The sequence below is a fragment of the Eufriesea mexicana genome, unplaced genomic scaffold, assembly GCF_001483705.2.
Source record: "Eufriesea mexicana isolate 0111107269 unplaced genomic scaffold, ASM148370v2 scaffold1653, whole genome shotgun sequence".
Lineage (NCBI taxonomy): Eukaryota > Metazoa > Arthropoda > Insecta > Hymenoptera > Apidae > Eufriesea > Eufriesea mexicana.
Window position 1 is genome coordinate 250,162 of NW_016909884.1, and position 10,895 is coordinate 261,056.

A 10,895-nucleotide genomic window follows, 5' to 3' on the forward strand; every position below is an offset into this window, starting at 1 on the left:
CAGCAGGAAAACTCGCATCACTACCCCTTCACGAAGGTGATTATTATGGACCTTTAGTCGTGGTAGCCATCGTTGCCTCTCTCGCTATTCTATCAACGCTAATCCTCTTGATGATGCTCATGAGAAGACGAACTAGCAGTAAGGCTGACATATCTTCCCGTAAAAGCACGTCGGCGTACGACAATCCTTCCTACAAGGTAGAATTACAACAAGAGACTATGGGTAATTTACTCTCATTGTTTTAATACGATAATCGCGGTCAGCTTTGCTTTACAATGCATTTTGCTCATAACGTTCGTCACGCGTATATTCTAATAGTGTCGAATACCAACGACAAGTTAAATAAAAATTTCACAACTTTGTAGACCTGTGAAGACGCCGTTACAATATCGAATGGTAGAAACAAAAACACAGACCACGAAATGGCCACCATCAACAGCAACGTCAAAGAGACCGCCTAAGATTTTATAATTTATTATATTCTATTTATTTATACGGTCCCTACATCGCTATCAAAAGTATTCCATGTTCAAAGAGAATGATCGACATACTGAAACTTATAGCACAAAGAACGAATATCGCGAAGTACCCATACGATGATTTAAAATACTATGTGTGTGTGTACATGTATGTATATACATATTTTAATATTTTGGCAACAAAGAATTATGATTTTTTCATCGCGTCAATCGTTCAACATGATTCGATCAATAGAATTGCGTTGCGTTGTATTAAAAATTGTACATAGCAGTGTCAAGTAACACTATATCACACTAGATGATAAGATAGCAACTTAAGAGGAACTGAAAATATTGTTTAAATAACTACGAAAGCAAATTCAACTTGCTTTGTAATATCTCCTTATGCATATATTACCAATTCAAATGTGCTTTCTATGTATTTAATATTAATATTTAAGTGATAAATTACACGTAACTTCGTTGAGTCTCAACGATCGAATCGTGTATTGTACAGTCTACACTTATATTGTTAAAAATCTATGTAATAAGATGTACTATTATGTCGTATAAAAAAGTTAAAACCTGAAAGTCAATAAAATTATTTGTAAACTATAGAAAGGAATATTTATTTGTATATCATGTTCTACATGTGTATAATATTTTAATGTTTAATAAGGATTTTTATGCAAAAAATATAAAATCTTATTGTATACCAAAAGAATTGTTATGTTTGTCAATAATATAGAAGATACAGAAAGCATAACAGGAAAAATATTTGTAGTTTATCCTTATAATAATCTTAATATAAAATATTGTTTCAGTAACAATCAGGGTATAATGCTGATGGCTAAAATTGAATCAAGCAGGTAAGGATATACGAAAACTTAAAAATACTTCTTCAATTCGGATTCCATTTCATGAGGATCTGTACTTGGTACATATCTAGAAACAATCTTTCCTTCTTTGTTTATAATAAATTTGGCAAAGTTCCATTGAAGATCATCTGTAGATGATCTACTTGTTTGTGCCTTTAACCATTTCCACAATGGGTGAGCACCATCGCCGTTAACATCAACCTTTTCAAATAAGTCAAAAGTAACATTATATTTCTTGACAAACTCTAAAATTTCTTCAGAAGTGCCTGGTTCTTGAGCAAACTGATTGGATGGGAATGCTAAAATTCTTAAACCTTCTTTTTCACTGTATTTTTCGTATAATTGTACCAGTTCTTTATAATTTCTGTCAGTTAATCCACAACTGCTGGCAACATTAACTATTATACAAACATGTCCACGGTATTTACTAAGGGACACGTCATTTCCATGAATATCTTTAGCATGGAAATCATAAATTGTAGTAGCCGAGTTCCAATCGGTGTCTTGATTGAAAGATGTTAAAGTTACAGCAGAACATTGTTCCTTATTATTATCTTCACAATTTTCTGCTCTGATTCCACCAAAGAACAGAACCATTAAAAACACCAGTTCTATAAAAACAGAATTAATTATAATTAATACATAACCATCTATAAAAATCATTTAAAAAAGAGAATACTATTTAGTCAACTCTTATTGAAAACACATAACAACGTTGTTTTACTTTTTTCAGACATTAGAACTACTATTTCCAAGTTGAAGACAAATTTAAACTACCTTGAGAAAACAAAAAAGAAAAGAAGAGATAAAGAAAAAAGAAACAAAGAAAAAGAGAAAAAGGAAATAAACAAACATAAACTACTTTGCAACTTCTAAACAATTTTACACTAATATCGTGAAATTAACATTAAAAATTAATCTTTAACATTACTTGTAGATGAAATACTTAAAACAGTACACAATCATTGCTACTTACTTTGCATTTTGAATATAATGTTGTTAATTTAATATTTTATTCAACTGACAACCAATAAATTTCTTACAAATCTTTATTATATTAAATTAGATATTATCAAGAAAATACTTTACAAATAATTTGAATTTATTGTACCGGTTAACATAAGCGTCCGTACTCTTCCACTGGTTAAACGCAAATGCGTTGATCTCTCCTTTGTCTAGAATTGATATGACCTCTGTCCAGTTGTGGCCTTGTACCTACAGCAACGTAGATTCTGGAATGCTCGCAAAATAAAACAACAAAATTGTACTTCGCATTTAGTATCTTAAAAGATATTAAGTACTATTCGGTTTATTAAAAAAACTTCTATCCACAACTTAAAATAAAATGTAATATTATATTTGTAATTGATTGTTAAACTGTGTTTATGAATAGCTGATAAATTGTTATAATTACATATTTATTTCCAGTTCTGCTAAAAATATAATAAAAAGTATACATTACAAACACGATTTAATGGTTGTACTTTTTTTTCATCACGACTTGCTCAAATATCTAATAAGAAAATACGTAATTCAATATCAGGATATTTTATTCCTTTATTTCCATTGACCTTAATAAACGCTACTAAAAGTGCACGTGATAATCTTGTTGTTGTATATATGACAACATAACCTTAAAGATACAGTAGAATAATAACCTCTAAACCATGCTCGTTGTTCGGCGTCAATTACAAAATTTAATAGAATTTGATATTACTGTAATATATGACATAAAAAAAGTAAACAATAACATTGTTTGAAATATTATAAACATCTTGCTTGTAAGAACTTAAAAATTCTGCACTTCTAAAACTGCACTGGACTACTTTGTTAAATGTTATTCAAGTCCTGATTCACATAAAAAATGGTAAGTGTAATAAATATTGTTACATTTTACATGAAATTAATTGTTTATATGTACTGTACTAAATTGATATTAATCATTTCAGGCACGAAATGCAGAAAAGGCAATGTAAGTATAAATAGCAAAAATTTCCTTTACATTCTTTGTAAAACTTTTTAATTTAATGTAATTATTTAAATACACAATTTTTATTAGGACCACTCTTGCTCGATGGAGAGCTGCACAGAGCAATGAAGAAGCTAGGAAAGAACAAGAAAGGAGACCATATTTAGCTTCTGAATGTAGAGATTTACGAAAAGCAGAAAAATGGAGAATGCAGATAATAAGAGAAATTGCAAAGAAAGTTGCACAAATACAAAATGCTGGTTTAGGTGAATTTCGTATTCGAGATTTAAACGATGAGATTAATAAATTATTGAGAGAAAAGCGACATTGGGAGGCTCAAATAAAAGAATTAGGTGGACCTGACTATTCTAGAGTAGGACCACGTATGCTAGATCATGAAGGTCGTGAGGTATAACGTGTTTTTATCTCAGTACATGAAGTTGTCTATAAGTGAAGAATAAAATTAAGTATTACAACATTTAGGTACCTGGGAATCGTGGTTACAAATATTTTGGAGCAGCAAAAGAGTTACCAGGTGTTAGAGAATTATTTGAGCAAGAACCACCGCCACCGCCTAGAAAAACACGTGCTGAATTGATGAAGGATATCGACGCAGATTATTATGGTTACAGAGACGATGATGATGGAATTTTACTACCTTTGGAACAGAAAGCTGAACAAGAAGCAAGAGAAAAAGCAGTACAAGAATGGTTAGCACAGAATAAAAAAGAATCAGAGATTGAAGAGGAAATCGAAACGACTGCACAAAAAGCAATACCATCACAGCAAGATATTCAGGAAGCGTTACTTGCAAGAAAAAAACAAGAACTATTAGAGAAATATGTACTTTGACAGGTTTTATTCCTTTTTCTTTATGCATTCAGTAACAACTATTTGTAAGTTTATTCGTTTAATTATATTAGAGTACACTTTTATAAAACGCGACAGATATAATAATTATTATTAATTTATAAGTAATAACATTGATTAAGGTAATTATTTTGTGCAGTAGACGTTCAAACTTCAATTAATACTTATCGAGAAAGAGTGCTGTAGATAAAATATAGATAAAAATTCAACATTAGTCTGTTTATAATCCTCGCGATTCTTAACTTTTTTCTTCTTTTTTTTCTCTTTTTTTTTTAAATATTTTTTCTTTTGTTGACATTATAAGCACCGGACATTCGAGAAAGCGATACAATAGAATAGAACATCAGAGAACAAGACAGTATGAATTATCGTAATGTTGTGAGAATCTTTTCATTGCATACATTCATACTTGCCAAAGATTGTATTTAGATAAATAAAATGTAACTTCATACACTAGTTTAGTCAATACCTTAGGTATCTTTGATTAAGTATTCTTCATTTCTTCATCATTAATTCGTCCCGCGAAAAACCAGTCGTTTGCTTTAAAATAGTTCGATGTAATTACAACTATATCGTAACAAATTCGGAACAGTCAAAGGCATATAGAAATTACCCTGAAAAAGCCCTACTCATTAATTAAGTGTATGTATCGATCATAAATATGTCGAAAACATTCTGTTCTTGTTTGTATCGCAATCAATTCATTTGCGATGAGAAACCAAGTAACTTCTATATCTTTCTCACACACAGAAATCTCTGATCCTCATTCAACATTGTATTGTTTATAAACAGACTGTACAATATACAATTATGTTACCAGGACTCAGAAGTGAGAAAGTATTCTAGTAACGCTAGCTAAAGTCCCGGTGTGTTTAAAACTTTTCTCAAAGTACAGATTCAAATAATTCAACCGCGCATTTTTGTTTCTGCATACTTAACCTTCCGTTGTTTCTCCTCCCTTTCTCGTTTTCTAAACGCACTAACAGTTGGATGACGCATTAACAAACGCAAATGACTACAATATTATCGATTATCGATGATTATACTAAATTCGAAAGCACTAAAAGTACATCTTCGATACTGCATTTCAGAAGAGCATCGTAAGAAGAATATTCGCACATATAATAAGAGAAAATTCATGCAGGTACGTACTGAAAGAAAACTTCTGAGTCCTTGCAATCGTGTTATACATTGTCTAAATACATAAACGAGAGAATAGTTCGAGCATGGATTAATCATCATTAATCACCTAAACACTAAGCTTGAAATAGTCAAGCGTTAAACGATTCACAGCATCTGATATTTTTTTATCCATTAATCAGTCGCCCGTTTCGCCCGGTAACCAATTCTCTCTAATATAAACGCGTGGAAAAACATTTCTACGTACCTATCGTATTCATGATAATGTATACTACTAGTTTAATAGTAATATCAACTCTACGATCACATCTGCATTTACGAGGTGCGTTTTGCGAGTTTATTGTGCGTCGTTGAATTGTAAATTTGTCCTCGTACAAGTTTCCCTCTTTGTCCAATTGATTAACTATAACCCCTCGATGCTACTCATTAATTAACAAAAATCCTACATACACAAATTCATATGGTTAGAGACTATATGTTTGAATATGTTGCAAAATATGTTGTATATCAAGAATACAATAATGATTTCTGAAAATTTGTAGCTTTTAGTCCAGCTTTTTAGCATGCTGTTTCAATGCTACCCAACGTAATAAATGAATATATGAAAATAATAGTATGAAGGAAAAAATTAACAAAGACGCAAATATATAAGAAATTATAAGAATTTTATAGTCTCACATTTCTCTCGAAGTCTTTTCACTGTTTTTTACATTAGAGAAGGATATAGAGATAGATAGATAGATTGATAAAGAGAAAGAGAGAGAGAGAGAGAGAGATAATAATAAAAAGAATGATAACAACAACAACAATAATAACAATATTAATAATAATAATAATAACTAATTCGCACACCAAGGGGTTTTCATTTTCACACGTCAATCCATTCTCGAACCATATGATCGATATACCAATATTTGCGGTATCGACTCGAACGAACAAGCACTGCAAATCGAATATTCCGTTGAAAGTGTCGCGGAATCGAGAGAGGAAAAGTTACATTTGTTTAGCGAACTCGTCCAAAGGAGAACAACTAGAGAATCGCGGTTCATAATGGACTCTCGACTCGGCTGGGTATCCCACGACGATTCTCCGTCGACGGACACGCGGCCTAAAAAGGGTGAAAGGCACAAAGTAAAAAATAAACGATTAAGGTTGGCTCAGGCACATATCGAATCGAAGTCGGTTTCACGGTCCATCTGCTAATGTGTACGTTCGATTATTGGGACCGATAAAATGCGTGTTACATGTTTGTAGTGCATGTGTAATTGAAGTCTGTTGTGCATGTATGCAAGTAAATATATATGTGTGTGTGTGTGTACGTGTGTTTGTATATGGATGGTGTATGTGTCTCGTGTTAATGTTCTCTCTCTGTGTTTTTGCTGGCATATGTAATATACATACGTAATATGTATGTTGAAAACACCCTCAACTCCGTCCGGCGTATCAAAAAGGAATGTACTTGGTACATCAATAGAGTTTTGAACTCAGAGTTACCATGTGCTAAAATTATGACAGCTCTGATTCGCAGGATCAACAGATCGACATATTGACTTCTGTGTTCTGTTCGGGCAGTACAGACGGCATCCAATAGAGAGCAGCCGTTCGTCTTGAAAAATTCAGTTGCTTTACTATACGATCAGTCGTACATCACAGTACGCAATGAGCGGGCGTTATATGCATCGTATTCTCCCAATCAAACCATATCGTTATTGTTAACGTAAAATGTTTCTCCGTAACAGGAACTCTTTCGTGATAAGATGTTTCAAGGACGTAACAGCGAATGCCAGCGTTGAATTTGTGTCGGCTGCCTTGCTGCACGCATATCGTTCCAATGTTGAAGCTCCTCCGAGCCGGAACTGTTTAGTCCTAAACTGAGCCAACCGATCATTTCTCTTCCTTTTCTTCCCATTCCGCCTCTTCGTCGATTATAAACCGACAGAAAGAGCGTTACATCTCCAAGTTGGAACAGAGCAACCTAAATAAAGTGTTGAATTTAATTGAATTAATGAGAAAAAAAAGTGGTGGAAAATAAATATATTTGGCTCGTAATGAAGATTGAGCATACCTGGAATATGAATGTCTCCTTGTACAAAGGATTCGGTTGTGCACGTTTCAAACCAGTTTTCGATCGCTCCATTTCATGACCATTACTATCCACGAGAGCAAGCTTAACATACGTATCAGGTGGTTTCGTATCGTTTCCACCACCACCCCGAAAATGAGATCCTTTGATTATTTCTATCGATAAACGTCCGGTCGTCCCATTACACGCCAAGCCTATAAGAATCTCTGCCACGCTTCCACCCTTCATACTACTGCCGTATGGAGGTACAGTATGCGACGCGCAAGTTGGCACACATGCAGAAGGTGACGCGTACGATTGAACCGATTGCTGAGATCCCGTGGAATCGTTGCGTGTCAAGCTACTAGTTGTTCCCCAATCTTGTACCTTGAAGATCATGTTTATTTCGAATATATACTATCTTCTTAAACGTTGACAGAGCGAAAAGAAGAATGTCGATAGATTACCGAAGAAAAAGGTGGTGGTTGTAACGTTAACCAGAGTGTAGTTTCAAGCTGAAGATTGATCTGATCGAAGGAGACCCTGGCTTCGCCTAGTAATCTCTCTCGACGCATTCTTCCGCTCCATAGATACACTCTTAAGCGTACACCCATGGCATTTACATCTTCCGGATTTACGCGTGGAAGTAGGAAACTCTCCATGTACTGAGGAGACGTACCCTGGCGTACACGAGTTTTACGTCGTTGCTTCTTCGATGGTAATAGCACTAATCTCACTTGACTACCGCCTATACCTTCAGGATAATTTCTTCCTTGTAGTACATGAACCTGTAACAAAGCAAATCTGTTAATTTCCATTGCAATTTTAAATAAATCTTCAAATCAAATTCACACGAACTGTCATCTCACGCATCGGTGCATCATATAGGAAAGCGACCTCCAAGCTACCCACTTCTTCGGTAATAGTACCCATCGTTGTAATAACATCGTTGGTAGTCGATCCATTCTGCTCGACTTCTACTTCTTGTTCTCTGCTATCAAGAATGATACCGGAGGATCCAACTTCTACTACGCACTGTGAACCAAACATGATCATTGATCGTTGGGGCGTAAACGGAACGATAAGAAAATGAAAAGAAAAACATTTACGAAACGATTCGGTAGAAAAAAAAAAGAAATACAATAAATAAGATCATCGTAGATATCGAGACGATGTACAGAACATCGATGATATTATACGGTTGGAACGTTGTACAATAAGAAATGCATACGGATATCCAAGAATCGATTAATTTATACAGTAACCGCATTGACACATGGTTTAGAGATTTCCGTGTCTTTTCATTCACCTGTTGTTGATCAGTGGGCGAGTGGTCATCTGTGCAGCTGCTGGAGGTAGTACCGGCATCTGAAAATGAATACACAGAACAGTTAGAACGGTATAAAATGGACAGAAAGAAAAAGGAAAAAAGAGAGAAAGAAAAATAGAAAGAAAGGCAAGACTAACCTACAATTGTTGGTCCATCCTCCGCTTGGATAGTCAAAGTATCCGGCGGTGGATGAGAATGTGAATTCAATCGACGAAGGACATCCTCTTCCGAGTCGGAACTAGTCTCTGGATCCGAATAGGGAAATGCCTTTCCTGCCGAGTTTCATTTTCAAATCGAACATTAAACCCAACTTTCGTTAGGTTCGTTTAATTTCAGGTACAAAGTAGCTGATAACGATCTTTGAAAGGACTGGAAGCGGGGATCACATATAGAAAAACTGCCTTGTTTTGGAAAATTATACATCGATATAATTTCCCAGCAGTTTCAACATTGCAAGCACAGGATAGGATTATGTGTCAACCTACCTATGTTCTTCGCAATTTGAGAGGTAGAGCCATTGTTAGACTCGCAGAGAGGCACGCAAACGCCGCCGAAAAGCGTGGTGGTAGATGGTGGCGTGAAGCACCATTTGCGTGACAGGTACAAGAACAAAGCCAACAGGAGGACCACGAAGCCGGCAACGGCACCCAGAAATGCTGTCGCTTCCACAGGTACTGTAAAGTCGATCGATCGTAAGAACGACTGGTTAGAATAAAGTGCTGTATATTGTTTATCGTCCGACGAATAATCGAACATAAATGAAAGCGAGATATATCGAATTAAGAAAAAGATGGAAATTAAAAGAAAGAAAAGAGAAGACAAAACTTGAGAAAAAAAATATGTGATGAAAAAGATTGGGAGAAAGATTCCGTAGATACAAAAAAACGTGATCAAAAAGGGCACAGTCAAAGCACAAGTTATTTATTGACCATGGAGAAAGGCGTTCACCCATACACCGATTAAATCTTTCTCTCAACCGGCGGTTTTACGTGCCGTCGATGTATCGAACGCATTAAAACAGCAGCGACACATTACGTCGTAATGACCTGGAATAATTAACCAACGCTTCGCTTATCACGCAAACCACTGTCCGATATTGCGCAGCAAATACACTTAATGATTCGCGATATCCAGTTCCTGCGAAACCCGATCCTTCCGTCAACTGTATGATCCCTCCTAAGAGAAACGACTAGTGAAAATGTCATACTTGTACGGTTACTAATGATCACTTAACTTGATAAGTCGAATTATATTCGGTTTCTAAATTATCATAAATCAAATTACAACGTATTATTATAATTCGTTCTTATTTAGTAAGAAGAAATAAGAAAAAAATAGGTAAGGGATTATTCAAGGCGATGCATTTTTAAATAATTTTAATTTACGCAATGCGGAAACTGTTTCATGCATTCACATTTGGATCATTTTTAATTAATCGAAAATAATGATATTCGTAGAACATTTTATAACTTAAGGGCTTAGTAATGTGTCAAAAGATAATTGTTTCACCGCTATCGAAAATCAGTTTCATTGAAAATTTGAACAGTTCGAAACTTGAAACTATTAGAAACACAGCGGTTTATTTAGGTGATAATTAAACGATAAATGATGCACCAAAGAACGTGTGTTTCGTTTAGATTTTGCTAACTCTATTGTTAAGAAATACTATCTGTTAACGACTCAATTTATTCCCATAATTATTCTTATTTTGAGGTTAACGTCTCCGTCTCAAGGTGTGATAGATTTGATTTAAATAGGTGAATTTATTAAAAGAGTAGACAACGTAAAAGATAGTGGACTTACCCGCCAGAAAATGGTCTGATCCTGCCAGAATCATACTCGCCCTTGTGTCACATGAAAATCTTCTTATGTTGTTCTATTCAGAGACCACGACAAGTTTTTCGCGAATAATGAATTCATTATCTACACGATATGAGATTATCCAATACTCGTGGTTGTTCGCGATCACTAAGAAACGTGGTTACGAGGTAGTCGAATAATAATACGTGGGCGGGGATGTACACAGCACTCTGTTGCTCGTTGAGTCGTGCGCCTGCAATACCTTGACCAGTTATACGCATGCGCTTTACGGGCACGCATTCTTACAATGAGAATTTCTTTCAACAGGGATTCTCATTTCGAAATCATCTAAATAAAACTCGCAGTAAAACTTTTATATTATGTATTT

The 10,895-nt window shown here is 34.7% G+C and overlaps 4 protein-coding genes across 8 annotated transcripts in view; 2 read left to right on the top strand and 2 right to left on the bottom strand.

Moving 5' to 3' along the window:
- The window catches only part of sas (stranded at second), a 20,059-nt gene extending 19,408 nt beyond the window's left edge, over positions 1–651 (top strand). The window contains exons 12-13 of one of the 3 annotated variants that reach the window (XM_017902088.1): positions 4–197; positions 366–651. In XM_017902088.1, the coding sequence (XP_017757577.1) occupies positions 4–197; positions 366–461 (290 nt within the window). In that variant the 3' untranslated portion in view covers positions 462–651. Of the gene's footprint in view, positions 1–3; positions 223–365 lie in introns of all 3 variants that reach the window. The other 2 variants (XM_017902089.1, XM_017902090.1) reach the window with 2 other exon arrangements.
- Positions 652–1,269: 618 nt separating this feature from the next.
- On the bottom strand, positions 1,270–2,658 carry LOC108548942 (probable phospholipid hydroperoxide glutathione peroxidase). 2 transcript variants are annotated; one of them, XM_017902092.1, is made up of 2 exons: positions 2,448–2,658; positions 1,270–1,947 (listed from the first exon to the last, which is right to left on the bottom strand). In XM_017902092.1, the coding sequence occupies exons 1-2, from the start codon at positions 2,455–2,457 to the stop codon at positions 1,346–1,348; spliced, it is 612 nt and encodes a 203-aa protein (XP_017757581.1). In that variant the 5' UTR covers positions 2,458–2,658; the 3' UTR covers positions 1,270–1,345. The 2 variants fall into 2 exon arrangements, with proteins under 2 accessions (XP_017757581.1, XP_017757582.1); XM_017902093.1 differs by lacking the exon at positions 2,448–2,658 and adding an exon at positions 2,313–2,423.
- Positions 2,659–3,000: 342 nt separating this feature from the next.
- LOC108548941 (pre-mRNA-splicing factor ISY1 homolog) lies at positions 3,001–4,245 on the top strand. Its single transcript, XM_017902091.1, has 4 exons — positions 3,001–3,203; positions 3,286–3,308; positions 3,396–3,714; positions 3,789–4,245. The coding sequence occupies exons 1-4, from the start codon at positions 3,201–3,203 to the stop codon at positions 4,155–4,157; spliced, it is 714 nt and encodes a 237-aa protein (XP_017757580.1). The 5' UTR covers positions 3,001–3,200; the 3' UTR covers positions 4,158–4,245.
- Positions 4,246–6,176: 1,931 nt separating this feature from the next.
- Positions 6,177–10,665, bottom strand: Syt14 (Synaptotagmin 14). Of its 2 annotated transcripts, XR_001890284.1 has the most exons (9): positions 10,511–10,665; positions 9,193–9,381; positions 8,845–8,979; positions 8,687–8,745; positions 8,236–8,412; positions 7,845–8,165; positions 7,381–7,764; positions 6,717–7,290; positions 6,177–6,423 (listed from the first exon to the last, which is right to left on the bottom strand). XR_001890284.1 is itself a non-coding variant. In XM_017901978.1 (8 exons), exons 1-8 carry the CDS (start codon positions 10,542–10,544, stop codon positions 7,078–7,080), a joined length of 1,512 nt encoding a protein of 503 aa, XP_017757467.1. In that variant the 5' UTR covers positions 10,545–10,665; the 3' UTR covers positions 6,177–7,077. The 2 variants fall into 2 exon arrangements, 1 of the variants encoding a protein (XP_017757467.1); XM_017901978.1 differs by having other exon boundaries at positions 6,177–7,290.
- Positions 10,666–10,895: the final 230 nt, after the last annotated feature.